This window comes from Panulirus ornatus, chromosome 14, assembly GCF_036320965.1.
Source record: "Panulirus ornatus isolate Po-2019 chromosome 14, ASM3632096v1, whole genome shotgun sequence".
Classification (NCBI taxonomy): Eukaryota; Metazoa; Arthropoda; class Malacostraca; order Decapoda; family Palinuridae; genus Panulirus; species Panulirus ornatus.
The window spans coordinates 15234712-15250986 of NC_092237.1; the positions used below are offsets into that span (position 1 = coordinate 15234712).

Below are 16275 nucleotides of genomic sequence, written 5' to 3' on the forward strand. Positions count from 1 at the left end.
TTTCTTCTTTCACACACTTTACCAAACTCAGTCACCAGCTTCTGCAGTTTCTCACATGAATCAGCCACCAGCGCTGTATCATCAGCGAACAACAACTGACTCACTTCCCAAGCTCTCTCATCCCCAACAGACTTCATACTTGCCCCTCTTTCCAAAACTCTTGCATTCACCTCCCTAACAACCCCATCCATAAACAAATTAAACAACCATGGAGACATCACACACCCCTGCCGCAAACCTACATTCACTGAGAACCAATCACTTTCCTCTCTTCCTACACGTACACATGCCTTACATCCTCGATAAAAAGTTTTCACTGCTTCTAACAACTTGCCTCCCACACCATATATTCTTAATACCTTCCACAGAGCATCTCTATCAACTCTATCATATGCCTTCTCCAGATCCATAAATGCTACATACAAATCCATTTGCTTTTCTACGTATTTCTCACATACATTCTTCAAAGCAAACACCTGATCCACACATCCTCTACCACTTCTGAAACCACACTGCTCTTCCCCAATCTGATGCTCTGTACATGCCTTCACCCTCTCAATCAATACCCTCCCATATAATTTACCAAGAACACTCAACAAACTTATTCCTCTGTAATTGGAGCACTCACTCTTATCCCCTTTGCCTTTGTACAATGGCACTATGCACGCATTCCGCCAATCCTCAGGCACCTCACCATGAGTCATACATACATTAAATAACCTTACCAACCAGTCAACAATACAGTCACCCCCTTTTTTAATAAATTCCACTGCAATACCATCCAAACCTGCTGCCTTGCCGGCTTTCATCTTCCGCAAAGCTTTTACTACCTCTTCTCTGTTTACCAAATCATTTTATATATATATATATATATATATATATATATATATATATATATATATATATATATATAATCTTCGCACAATGTGACAATCGAAGATATACATGATGCAATAACGGGAAAAAAACACTGTTTACTCTTAAGTTTGAAAGTGATAAATGTTGACATAAAGACAGCAGAGATGAAACAATCTAGAGAGGAGATAGAATCGTGGAAACAACACACTGAACAATTTCTGTGGAAACATAAATTGGGAGATTCTGTTAAATACATAAAGAAGTACACTGAGTAAAAAAAAAAAAAAAGTATCGATGCACAATGGGTCTGATGCCTTCCATAATGATTCAACCAACTCTTTATGTGGGAGGGTTGGTACGCCCGGTTGTGTTTGGTTCGTAAGGTTTGAATCACACAACCAACGTTCTGCAACCTGACATAATAAGGATTACAATATCCTCCCCCCCCCCCTTACGGAAAACGCAGCTCAGCTTACATAGTGTCAGTTACCAATGTCATGGTCATGGCAGTCACGATGGAAACCTTACAGGCAATACGCGGAGTTATTGTAGCCCTCCATACTGAGGACTACAGCTTTTGTTGATATTGCCCGGCAGCCTGAGATTCACCAAAACATAGCAGCACAGTGGATTCGGCGACATGCCGAAGCAGGTAATACAGACAACAGTCTCTATTCGCATAAAACACTATATATATTATTGATATAAATATATAACATTCCTTAGATGTTTGATAGGATATGTCGCTAGTAGCCGATAAGACACCCTCCTGACATCAGAGCCACCAGTGTGAAGTAGATCAGACTCAAATTTCTCAGTATTCCTTAAGGCTAGTGCCATAATGTTTAAGCACACTGTGCACCTATACTTTTTTTTTTCTTTAATGACTGTACGTGTATCAACATGGATATCTCTAGCCTCAAATACAGTGGGAAGGTTGAGGTGTAGGAAGAATAATTCAGTAAAAAATGTCAGAGCTCTGAGATGTATTGTGATGAAGATATAAAGTGGCACACCAGCCGGCAAGGATTTGTGAGTTACAAGAGAGTTTGGAACGAGTACAACTGAATGAGTCAGGAGGAAGAAAGAAACTCTGAGAAGAATACAGTGGATGAGGCAAGAAAAACTCCAAAACTCTTCCATAAATTCATCACAGGCAAACTGTTGGTAGGGAGCAGCTAATCAGGCTGAGGGATTCAAATTTCAAAAGCCCCAACACCAATTAAATCAAATGGGAAGGATGTCTTATAAAGCACTGAGATATCAACAAGGGACACTAACAAAATACTAAAGTGTCTTGACCCATATAAGACCGGGTCCTGATGAAATTTCACCAAATGTGCGGAAGATACGTGTGCAGATACGCTAAATATGCCACTTGGAAAAATTTTCAGTATGTTGCTGAAGAAAGGCAAAATGCCAAGGGAGTGGAAGATGGTAAACACTATACCGATCTAAAAGAACTGAAACCAAGAAGAAGCAATGAATTACAGACAGGTCTCCCTGTCGAGTGTGATCTGTATGGTGCACTTCAAAATAATCGGTAGTACATGACTTCCTGAATTGAAGAAATTACCAAAGTGACAGGCAACATGGTTTAAGGAAAAGAAAGTCATGTATAATAAAAATCACAGATTTCCACGAGAGAGTAAGCTCTCTTCTAATCAAAAGAGAAGGCTGGATGGGCTGTTTGTATCTGGACTGCCATAAAACATTTGACACTGTATTACACGGGAGGTAGATTAAGAAGCCTGATGAACAGGCAGGAATAAGAGGGGGAGACTCCTTTAATGGGTAAAAGATAATCTTTAGTGGAAGGGGACAAATTACGCATGTCAGAGGAACTATCTCGAAATGGGTGGAAGTCACCAGTGATGTGCTGTAGGGTTTTGTTATAGGACCATTACTCTTTTTGATTTATGTGAATGACTTGTTAGAAGGTATGGACTCGTATGTGAATACGTTTGTAGATAGTACAATGATCATGGGGAAGGTGAAAAACACGGAGTTGCTTTAACTCATAAGGGAACATATCCGGAATCCAAAGTGGGTCTGATAAATGGTTGATGAAATTTAAACCTCGTCGGTGTAAAGTGACTGGGATGAGACACAATGAGGGAAGGCCTCAATATGGCTATCATCTAGCAGGAAATAGGCGGCAGAAATCTGTGTGTAAGAGGGACTTGATAGTTAACAATGTCCCTCCTGTTGCCAAACTTCCACACTGGGAGAACAGTAAAGGAGACAAAATGTCTGCCGCCAAATATTAGAATAACACACAGGCAATGGATTAGGAAATACTTAGCCGGCAGTTAACATCCGAAATAATGCCAAAACAATAAAATACTTCTCTCATTTTTTGTCACTACACATACAGAAGCACAAAAAGTTAATCCAGAAGCTCATGGGCAGGGTAATAAAGATGGTATCAGAATTAAGAGAGCTGAGTTACAGGGAGAGGCTCCCAAGGACGAGAAGAGAGTACAAAACTGTACTTATATAAAATTATCAGGAAGGCTGGTGCAGTGTCGTCACTGATTCTTGAGAGGTAAGGAACTGTGGGTCAGTCACTCACTTGCGTGGCGGACGGACAGGCAGGAGGTGCTTCAGGGCCCGGCTGTATTTGGAGCTGCAGCATCTCTTCTTCTTCTGCTCTCTGGAGGAGGAAGGAAAAAAATTAAGTCGTGAATTTTGGTCACGATTTGTTCACAATTTCGAAACTATAATAATCACCATGTACAATGATATTTTTTTTTATGTAAGTCATCTATTCATATAATTTGCTTTATAGAATGCTTTCATATGGAGAGAGAGAGAGAGAGAGAGAGAGAGAGAGAGAGAGAGAGAGAGAGAGAGAGAGAGAGAGAGAGAGAGAGAACAGCAATCATGTCAGCCTAATGTATCACACAACTCATATGAAATTCAATGTACGTGGATCCTGTGGAATGGGACTCTCATTCATCGATGAACGAAAAGCAAAACAATGGAAGTAACGTTTTCAAGCAATGGGCCTGGCATTACCTGAAGACACTGAAACGGCATCATTACCTATGCATCCTGACAGACTATGTGACCATCCAATGTTTTTATAAGTTTCAAAGGTTGTTACCACTAGATTCTAATCGACTATTTGTTACATATAATTCCAAGCTGATGTTTTAAGCCTTTAAGGTGTCTCAGCAGTCCATTACTTGATCTTTTTAACGTGATCAGTAACAATAATAATGAATGAATATATATCACACACACACACACACACACACACACACACACATATATATATATATATATATATATATATATATTTTTTTTTTTTTATACTTTGTAGCTGTCCCGTCTGTTCTTAACGCTACCTCGCTAACGCGGGAAATGGCGAATAGTTTAAAAGAAAGAAAAGAAATATATATATATATATATATATATATATATATATATATATATATATATATATATATATATATATATATACATATATATATATATATATATATATATATATATATATATATATATATATATATATATATACAAATATATATATATACATATATATATTATATATATATATATATATATATATATATATATATATATATATATATATATATATACACAAATATATATATATATACATATATATATATATATATATATATATATATATATATATATATATATATATATATATATATATATGGGAGCGGGAGGCTGGAAATCCTCCCCTCTTGTTTTCAATTTTCCAAAAGAAGGAACAGAGAATTGGGCTGGGCCAAGTGAGGATATTCCCTCAAAAGCTCAGTCCTCTGTTAATGCTACCTCACTGATGCGGGAAATGGCGAATAGTATAATATATATATATATATATATATATATATATATATATATATATATATATATATATATATATATATATATATATATATATCCAGCTCCTCGAGTGTAGAATAGCGATAGGCGAGAGTAAATGAAACTATGGGAGTGGGGGTGAGGAATGGGAGATGATATGAAGAGGAAATCGGAGAAATATGAAGGACTGTTGAAGGAGTATTATATAAGCTTAAGAAGGTGTGCGAAGTAAGAGTCACGGTAATTTGCTTTGGTGAAAATAATAAAATGTAGTGAAAACCATGCATACGATGAAGAATGGCAAGGCGACAACAGCTAAATTTATCAAAAATGGAGGCGACTGTGTTACTCATTGGTTACTTAGGATTATTGATGGCGAGGTACCTCAAGATTGGCAAAATGCCTGCATACTGCCATTATGAAAAGGAAAGGGGAACAAAAGTAAATGTCTGAAGTAGAGAGGTGTAAGTCTGTTGAGTATATCCGCCCTCCCCTCCCAATAACCACCCCAAGGACAGACGCTCCCCACCCCAGACACCCTTCCTCTGTACGACCATCTCTTCCCCAGATCTTCACCCCCGGACGCCCCTTCCCTCTCTAGACTCCCCACCTGCTTCACGGTCAGTCAAGTGTGGACATTTTTTTCTACAAACGAGCGCCAAAAAATAATGAAAAAAATATTAATCCTACCATAAACTGTAAATAATAATATATATGTTTGTGTCGCTAATGAGAATGAATTTGTATAAGGCATGTGGTGCCTCCAGCTGTATACACCCATTAACTCCCAACCACCTACATGGATTACGTGAGCGAACACACGTATATGGATCTGATCATGACTACGAACATGAACACTGGTAAGGTGAGTGTACACAATGCAAGTCACTTGCCTACCAGCCTAGGATGAATGTCTGTTATCCATGCAACATGACAGCAGCTTAATGGCCTCGGCGCTGTGTTGCCTTTGTTGCAGCTGTCTTCACCACCAACGACAAGAATATAAACCTTAGTCTAACGTCACAGGAAGTGTCTAATGTACGTGGACATCTCGCAAATGGACTGTAACTTGTAAATGACTTGGCATGAAACTATAACTACAAGTTTGAAATTCGTCTGTAACTTCTGTTTTTCTTAAGGCTTTTGAGGTCCATTGCTTGGAACGAATGAAATATCTATTTATGATTCAGTCAGCTTAATGTCGTAGGAAGATGCAAACAACAACCCTGTGTCGACGGTCAGGAGAGGGGCGTGGGCCGAGCCAGGATTGGCCAGCAACACAAGTCATCCAGACTTACGCAACACCAGTGGGGAGAGGGAAGTGGTGGAAGATCAACACCACTGGGGAGAGAAGCGATGGATAATCAATACCACTGGTGAGAGGAGTGATGGATGAGGATCAACACCACTGGTGAGAGGAGTGGTGGATGATCACTGGTGAAGGGAGTGATGGATGACGATCAACAACACGGGTGAGAGGGGAGTGATGGATGAGGATAAACACCACGGATGAGAGCGACGTGATGAATGAGGAGCAACACCATGGATGAGAGGGACGTGATGGATGAGGAGCAACACCACGGGTGAGAGGGACGTGATGGATGAGGAACAAAACCACGGGTGAGAGGGACGTGATGGATGAGTAACACTACGGGTGAGAGGGACGTGATGGATGAGGAGCAACACCACGGGTGAGAGGGACGTGATGGATGAGGAACAACACGACAGTAGTACCAGCATCACCATGACTCGCCAGGTACCAAAAATGGGCATCACAAGCACTGCCTCAGCAAAGGAGCGTCACTGGCATTGTCCCAATAATGGGTGTCACAAGCAATGCCCAAATATGGAGCGTCACAGGCACTGCCCAAATAATGAGTGTCACAAGCAATGCCCAAGTATGGAGCGTCACAGGCACTGCCCCCAGTAAGGGTCGTCACAGACCGTCCTCTCCAATAACGGGTCCATAGGCACTCCTCCCCAGTATGAGGCGTCAGAACCACTACTCTCCAGTACTAAACATCACAGGACTCCTCCCAAGTATGGGGTATCCCAGCCACAGCAACCCCCCCCCCCCCATTTAATGGGCATTAAAGGCACACCTCCCCAATATGGGGCGTAACAGGCACTACACACGAAAGGGTGTCAAAGGCAATACTACCCTACTAAGCGGTGTCACAGCACTACCCCAGCCAGTTAGGGGTACCACTGGCACTACCACAGTAAGGGGCGTCACAAACACTAAGGGGCATCACAGTCCCTCCTTTAGTTAAGAAACGTCACGAGTTTTACGACAGGAAAAAGCGACACAGACAATACCACAGTAACGGGCGTCAGAAGCATTTCTCCCCCCACTGTCTAGAGGACGCCCCCCCCCCCCGGCCCCTCCCTCAAGTAAGGGACGTCATAGACATTCCACTCAACACACATATGACGTCCACCAATTCCCCCCCCCACCCCAACCCTCCTCCATTAACCCCTCCGTGCGTACAAGAGATAGTAAGTTTACAGTAAGTATAATGTGACACTGGGTGGTCGGTATTAAAAGAATTACGCAACGGCGAGTCATATTTACCAAGGACAGAGTAATCCTGGCACAACAGGAGGAGGATAATTAGTGGAGTGTTGCCACAGCCAGGGACTCCGGAGGCAATTGTTGAAAGGATGAGGCACATCAAGGGTCCCAGAAGTGTCACTTGTAATACTGTTTACTCTTCTGTGCTACAGGTGAAGAGGTACTGCTGGGAGAGGTGAAGTGCTAGTGGGAGAGGGGAAGAGGTACTGGTGGGAGAGGTGAAGAGGTATTAGTGGGAGAGGTGAAGAGGTACTAGTCGGAGAGGAAGAGGTACTAGTGGGAGAGGGAAAGAGGAACTAGAGGGAGAGGTGAAGAGATGCTGGTGGGAGAGGTGACTGACATCTTGCTCACCGAGTAACTTTCACCCGCTCGACAGGTCATATATCTTAGATTGCTTTGCTACAGCCGGTTCTAATCGACATCAATCATGTATATATATATATATATATATATATATATATATATATATATATATATATATATATATGATTCAGACTTACGATGGCTCGACTTACGATTTTTCGAATTTACGATGGTGTGATAGCGATACGCATTCAGTAGAAACCGTACTCCGAATTTTGAATTTTGATCTTTTCCCTGGCTAGCGATATGCGGTACGATACTATCTCGTGATGCCGTGCAGCGGCAGCGAGCCGCAGCTTCCAGTCATCCATACGATCACGAGTTATATATATATATATATATATATATATATATATATATATATATATATATATATATATATATATATATAACAGAGGTATAAGTTTGTTGAGTATTCCTGGTAAATTATATGGGAGGGTATTGATTGAGAGGGTGAAGGCATGTACAGAGCATCAGATTGGGGAAGTGCAGTGTGGTTTCAGAAGTGGTAGAGGATGTGTGGATCAGGTGTTTGCTTTGAAGAATGTATGTGATAAATACTTAGAAAAGCAAATGGATTTGTATGTAGCATGTATAGATCTGGAGAAGGCATATGATAGAGTTGATTGAGATGCTCTGTGGAAGGTATTAAGAATATATGGTGTGGGAGGCAAGTTGTTAGAAGCAGTGAAAAGTTTTTATCGAGGATGTAAGGCATGTGTATGTGTAGAAAGAGAGGAAAGTGATTGGTTCTCAGTGAATGTAGGTTTGCGGCAGGGGTGTGTGATGTCTCCATGGTTGTTTAATTTGTTTATGGATGGGGTTGTTAGGGAGGTGAATGCAAGAGTTTTGGGAAGAGGGGCAAGTATGAAGTCTGTTGGGGATGAGAGAGCTTGGGAAGTGAGTCAGTTGTTCGCTGATGATACAGCGCTGGTGGCTGATTCATGTGAGAAACTGCAGAAGCTGGTGACTGAGTTTGGTTAAGTGTGTGAAAGAAGAAAGTTAACAGTAAATGTGAATAAGAGCAAGGTAATTAGGTACAGTAGGGGTGAGGGTCAAGTCAACTGGGAGGTAAGTTTGAATGGAGAAAAACTGGAGGAAGTAAAGTGTTTCAGATATCTGGGAGTGGATCTGGCAGCGGATGGAACCATGGAAGCGGAAGTGGATCATAGGATGGGGGAGGGGGCGAAAATCCTGGAAGCCTTGAAGAATGTGTGGAAGTCGAGAACATTATCTCGGAAAGCAAAAATGGGTATGTTTGAAGGAATAGTGGTTCCAACAATGTTGTATGGTTGCGAGGCGTGGGCTATGGATAGAGTTGTGCGCAGGAGGATGGATGTGCTGGAAATGAAATGTTTGAGGACAATGTGTGGTGTGAGGTGGTTTGATCGAGTTAGTAACGTAAGGGTAAGAGAGATGTGTGGAAATAAAAAGAGCGTGGTTGAGAGAGCAGAAGAGGGTGTTTTGAAATGGTTTGGGCACATGGAGAGAATGAGTGAGGAAAGATTGACCAAGAGGATATATGTGTCGGAGGTGGAGGGAACGAGGAGAGGTGGGAGACCAAATTGGAGGTGGAAAGATGGAGTGAAAAAGATTTTGTGATCGGGGCCTGAACATGCAGGAGGGTGAAAGGAGGGCAAGGAATAGAGTGAGTTGGATCGATGTGGTATACCGGGGTTGACGTGCTGTCAGTGGATTGAATCAGGGCATGTGAAGCGTCTGGGGTAAACCATGGAAAGCTGTGTGGGTATGTATATTTGCGTGTGTGGACGTATGTATATACATGTGTATGGGGGTGGGTTGGGCCATTTCTTTCGTCTGTTTCCTTGCGCTACCTCGCAAACGCGGGAGACGGAAAAAAAAATATATACATATATATATATATATATATATATATATATATATATATATATATATATATATATATGACGGAAAAAAAAATATATACATATATATATATATATATATATATATATATATATATATGGCTGATTCATGTGAGAAACTGCAGAAGCTGGTGACTGAGTTTGGTAAAGTGTGTGGAAGAAGAAAGTTAAGAGTAAATGTGAATAAGAGCAAGGTTATTAGGTACAGTAGGGTTGAGGGTCAAGTCAATTGGGAGGTGAGTTTGAATGGAGAAAAACTGGAGGAAGTGAAGTGTTTTAGATATCTGGGAGTGGATCTGTCAGCGGATGGAACCATGGAAGCGGAAGTGGATCATAGGGTGGGGGAGGGGGCGAAAATTTTGGGAGCCTTGAAAAATGTGTGGAAGTCGAGAACATTATCTCGGAAAGCAAAAATGGGTATGTTTGAAGGAATAGTGGTTCCAACAATGTTGTATGGTTGCGAGGCGTGGGCTATGGATAGAGTTGTGCGCAGGAGGATGGATGTGCTGGAAATGAGATGTTTGAGGACAATGTGTGGTGTGAGGTGGTTTGATCGAGTAAGTAACGTAAGGGTAAGAGAGATGTGTGGAAATAAAAAGAGCGTGGTTGAGAGAGCAGAAGAGGGTGTTTTGAAATGGTTTGGGCACATGGAGAGAATGAGTGAGGAAAGATTGACCAAGAGGATATATGTGTCGGAGGTGGAGGGAACGAGGAGAAGAGGGAGACCAAATTGGAGGTGGAAAGATGGAGTGAAAAAGATTTTGTGTGATCGGGGCCTGAACATGCAGGAGGGTGAAAGGAGGGCAAGGAATAGAGTGAATTGGAGCGATGTGGTATACAGGGTTTGACGTGCTGTCAGTGGATTGAATCAAGGCATGTGAAGCGTCTGGGGTAAACCATGGAAAGCTGTGTAGGTATGTATATTTGCGTGTGTGGACGTGTGTATGTACATGTGTATGGGGGGGGGGGTTGGGCCATTTCTTTCGTCTGTTTCCTTGCGCTACCTCGCAAACGCGGGAGACAGCGACAAAGTATAAAAAAAAAAAAAAAAAAAAAAAAAAAAAAAAAAAAAAAAATATATATATATATATACACACACATTCGCAATCCAACTTCACACTCCCTAACAGAAGTACGGGGTAATGTGAGTAAACGTGTTGAAAAACCATCATACAACTACATTCTGATACGCTTGAAGGTTTTACTCTCTCTCTCTCTCTCTCGTGGGTAAATAGTTGCAAACTATAAAACAGTTATCTCGCACGAGCGACTCGGTTTCATCGTGTTCGTAACCTGACATAAATCATAAAGAAAAATGATACGTATGAACAGGATGACACTTGTCTTTAAGCCCAAAACAAATTGCTTACTGGAACCTCCTTACAACTTACTGCCGACAATAATGAAGTTAACCATGAATTCATTATGTAATGATAACTCTTGAAGGATGTTGCTAACTGGATACCGTAATTCTTTTCTAGAATCAGTTAGTCATTCTTATACACAGTTACAAGTTTAATAAGCACCCAAATGAAAGTAACCTTGCCTTCACTTTGTTACTTCTGCTTATTAAGCAAATTTATTTAAAAAAAATAGGTTTAAAACCACTCTTAAGACGAAAAGATATGAATAACAAACCCAACAACTTGGGATCTAACAACCAAAGCTTATTGTAAAACTATGACTACAAATGCATTGACCTTTTAAACAAAACTTGCGCACCGGCCGCCAAGGGTTGTTTACAAAATCAGCTGATTTGACAGTTGCCGACACTGGCCACTCAGCTGCCGCAAACGTCGTCACTCGCTCGCTTTTCAAAATAACGAAATAAACAATTAACTGCCATAACAATGCAGTATCAGTTACCAGTGGCTGAGTGTGATACACATATACATATACTTAGTAAATACAATATGGTGAAACCGGCAACGCGCGGCATTAAGCCCCGTCAGGCTTGGCGGGTGACGGGGTGGGTTAGCGTACGGGCGTGGCAACCTTGAGGCAGGCCAACGCCCTATCACCCTCCCCGGCAAATCTCACCTCCTTCCTGCTGACCCCCCCCCCCCCCCTTCCCAACTCCATCTACCCCAGTGTCTGAATGTGAATCGGTCATTCCTTCATTACTGGGGGTTAGCAGAGGGAACCTCTTTCTCTAGTAATCTTTCCTTCAATGAAACTGCTCAAATACACAAGACTTCGAATATATTTATAAAACCGCAAAACTGAAACATAACTTGGACTGTATGATCAAAACATAAGTTAAATTTACACTAAATTCAAAGTAACTGTCCTGTTTCTCAGTTTAAAAGCCTTAAGTAACCTTTAAGAATTCTGCATTACACACACACATATATATTCAAATGCACTTTGTTCGTATACATATATATATATATATATATATATATATATATATATATATATATATATATATATATATATATATATACATATATATACATATATATACATATATATACATATATATACATATATATATACATATATATATACATATATATATACATATATATATATATATATATATATATATATATATATATATATATATAAACTCACACTATTCGCCATTTCCCGCGTTAGTGAGGTAGCGTTAAGAACAGAGGACTGGGCCTTTGAGGGAATATTTTCACCTGGCCCCCTTCTCTGTTCCTTCTTTTGGGAAAAAAAAAAAGAGAGGGGAGGATTTCCAGCCACCCGCTCCCTCCCCTTTTAGTCGCCTATGACACGCAGGGAATACGTGGGAAGTATTCTTTCTCCCTAACCCCAGGGATTATATATATATATATATATATATATATATATATATATATATATATATATATATATATATATATATATATATATATATTCTTTTATCTCCCTTTCTTGTGTTCCAACGCGAAATAAAAGCAGTCTCCTTTATCTAAACTGTACCATTTGGAATGCTGTCTTGTTAAAGAATTCATAACTCGAAAGGAGACCACATTTCCCTGCAACTGAAAGCTGAGCAGCCCTGGGCACTGAGAGCTTTTAAAATGAAGTACTGAGTGACATCAGGATTCTCACAAATATTGGTCCTAGGGTAATTACAAATAAGTTAAGGAAAGATTGACAAAGAGGATATATGTGTCGGAGGTGGAGGGAACGAGGAGAAGTGGGAGACCAAATTGGAGGTGGAAGGATGGAGTGAAAAAGATTTTGAGCGATCGGGGCCTGAACATACAGGAGGGTGAAAGGCGCGCAGGGAATAGAGTGGATTGGAACGATGTGGTATACCGGAGTCGACGTGCTGTCAATGGATTTGAACCAGGTCATGTGAAGCGTATAGGGTAAAACATGGAAAGTTTTGTGGGGCCTGGATGTAGAAAGGGAGCTGTGGTTTCGGTGCATTACACATGACAGCTAGAGACTGAGTGTGAACGAATGTGGCCTATTGTCCTTTCCTAGCGCTACCTCGTGGGGGGAAGGGGGATGCTATTTCAAGTGTGGCGGGGTGGCTAGGGGAAAGAATTAAGGCAGCAATTATGAATTATGTGCATGTGTATATATGTATATGTCTGCGTATGTATATGTATACGTTGAAATGTATAGGTATGTATATGTGGGTGGGTTGAGCCATTCTTTCGTCTGTTTCAATGCGCTACTTCGCTAACGGAGGAGACAGCGACAAAGTATAATAAATAATATATATATATATATATATATATATATATATATATATATATATATATATATATATATATATTTCATACTATTCGCCATTTCCCGCATTAGCGAGGTAGCGTTAAGAACAGAGGACTGGGCCTTTGAGGGAATATCCTCACCTGGCCCCCTTCTCTGTTCCTTCTTTTGGACATATGGAGAGAATAAGTGAGGAAAGGAGAACGGGGAAACCAAATAGGAGATAGGAGTGAAATTCTTTTTAAGCGATCGGGACCTGAACACGGAGGGTGAAAACGCGTGCACGGGACAAAGTGAGCTGGAAATATGTGGTATACTGAGGTCGACGTGCTGTAAATGGACTGAGCCAGGGCACATAAAGTGTCTGGAGTAAACTATGGAAAGGTCTGTGGGGCCTGGATATGGGTAGGGAACTGTGGTTTTAGTGCATTACACAAGGTAGTTAGGAAATGGATGTGAGCGAATGCGGCCTTTCTCCGTCTCTTCCTGGAACTACTTAGCTAACACAGAAAACGGCTATCAAATAACACACACACACACACACACACACACACACACACACACACACACATATATATATATATATATATATATATATATATATATATATATATATATATATATATATATATCCCTGGGGATAGGGGAGAAAGAATATTTCCCATGTATTCCCTGCGTGTCGTAGAAGGCGACTAAAAGGGAAGAGAGCGGGTGGCTGGAAATCCTCCCCTCTCGTTTTTTTTTTTTTTTCAATTTTCCAAAAGAAGGAACAGAGAAGAGGGCCAGGTGAGGATTATTCCCTCAAAGGCCCAGTCCCCTGTTCTTAACGCTACCTCGCTAATGCGGGAAATGGCGAATAGTTTGAAAGAAATATATATATATATATATATATATATATATATATATATATATATATATATATATATATATATATATATGCTGGAAATGAGATGTTTGAGGACAATGTGTGGTGTGAGGTGGTTTGATCGAGTAAGTAACGTAAGGGTAAGAGAGATGTGTGGAAATAAAAAGAGCGTGGTTGAGAGAGCAGAAGAGGGTGTTTTGAAATGGTTCGGGCACATGGAGAGAATGAGTGAGGAAAGATTGACCAAGAGAATATATGTGTCGGAGGTGGAGGGAACGAGGAGAAGAGGGAGACCAAATTGGAGGTGGAAAGATGGAGTGAAAAAGATTTTGTGTGATCGGGGCCTGAACATGCAGGAGGGTGAAAGGAGGGCAAGGAATAGAGTGAATTGGAGCGATGTGGTATACCGGGGTTGACGTGCTGTCAGTGGATTGAATCAAGGCATGTGAAGCGTCTGGGGTAAACCATGGAAAGCTGTGTAGGTATGTATTTTTGCGTGTGTGGACGTATGTATATACATGTGTATGGGGGTGGGTTGGGCCATTTCTTTCGTCTGTTTCCTTGCGCTACCTCGCAAACGCGGGAGACAGCGACAAAGCAAAAAAAAAAAAAAAAAAAAAAAAAAAATATATATATATATATATATATATATATATATATATATATATATATATATCTTGCTTTTTTCCATATAGAGGCAAGTGTGTGTGTGTGTGTGTGTGTGTGTGTGTGTGTGTGTGTGTGTGTGTGTGTGTGTGTGTGTGTGTGTATGAACGTGAGTGTGACAGGAAGTACGTACAGGTGTGACAAGGAGAGGCAGAGGATGTGAGGTGGAGGGGCGGGGAGGGAGTGGACGTGACGGGAAGTGGATGCGAGAAGAGAATGGGAGTGAGGGGGAGGGAGAGTGGATGTGAGTGTGAGGGAGAGAGGAGGTACATGGTGGGAGAGTGGAGGTACACGGTGGAAGAGTGATAACAATCGTTATATCAATATAAAGTCAATCCTCACGCTCGAACTAACACTCATGTTAACCTCACCCTGTACCTGACCTCACCATACCCCCACTCCACTGGGGTTAACACTCCCATAACCTCACACTGTATCTGGCCTCACCCAAACTAACACTCGCAATAACCAGTAACTTCACACTGTATCAAACCTCCGGATAAATATCAATCAGTCACCTGTGATAAAAATAATATTAAAGAAATAAAGACAAATCTTTATGATGCATCCAATAATACCATTCGATCCATTTTCAGCCAAATAAACAATGTACAGAACGTCCTCGTCAGAATGGTTAATACGACTAACACAGGTGGAGTACGACGATTTAACTCCCTGAGTACGATAGCGTGTCACTTTGATTACTACGACGTAACTTCTTCAATTCCACGGCTTAATTCGTTACTACGGCGACTAAATACTTTGAGTACGACGACTTAACACCTTGAATACGATAACTTAACACCTTGAATATGACGAATTAACTCTTGATTACAATGCTTTACTCCGTAAGCACGATAACTTAAATGATAGTAGTCAATCTATGACAATCTAGGGATTGTCACAGTGTCCACAATAAAAGTTATCGTACTTAAATGGTTAAGTTGTCGTACTCTAGAAGTTAAATCGTCGTCCCCACGGGGTTTAAGAAAGGACCGTGACAAAGCTGGACATAGTAACAATCTAATCTGAAGAAAAACATTCTCTCTCTCCACTTACGGCGTTCACTCGGTACCGGATGATTAAATTCGCATGTGTTACGCTTAGTGACAGTTGCTACATGTTTCCACTATCGCGTCACGAGAAGAGAATTACACAAGTGTGATTACTTTCCTGTCGTGATTTTAATCGTCAGCACCTTTTCGTTTTCTATGGACTAGCTGTATACATAACGCCTGTAGTGATGTCTGTGTCAAAACAATGTAGCCTGTGTTTCATACATGACAAATCTCTCTTTCATCCTATTTACGTAATTACATGCAGTAATTTGGACTACAAAAATAATTACTTTAATGGGTCTGCTGAGGGTATGATCTCATAACTTACGACTGTGTTTTTCCTCGATACCTTTTTCTTCTTATTTCATCCAAGGGCATTTCTTTTTTTTTTTTTTTCTTTACCGAATAGAGATTTTGTTTTTCCAGTGTGAGAGTAAGTGAGAGGATGGGGTGTTGGAGGGAGTGGGAGGACGGAGG

General features: G+C 40.7%; 1 protein-coding gene across 4 annotated transcripts in view; it reads right to left on the reverse strand.

Moving 5' to 3' along the window:
• The window catches only part of LOC139753328 (ATP-binding cassette sub-family C member 5-like), a 525518-nt gene that overhangs the window by 184999 nt on the left and 324244 nt on the right, over positions 1 to 16275 (reverse strand). For all 4 annotated transcript variants that reach the window (XM_071669664.1, XM_071669665.1, XM_071669663.1 and 1 more), the window contains one exon: positions 3434 to 3514. In XM_071669664.1, coding sequence (XP_071525765.1) covers positions 3434 to 3514 — 81 coding nt within the window. The remainder of the gene's footprint in view (positions 1 to 3433; positions 3515 to 16275) is intronic.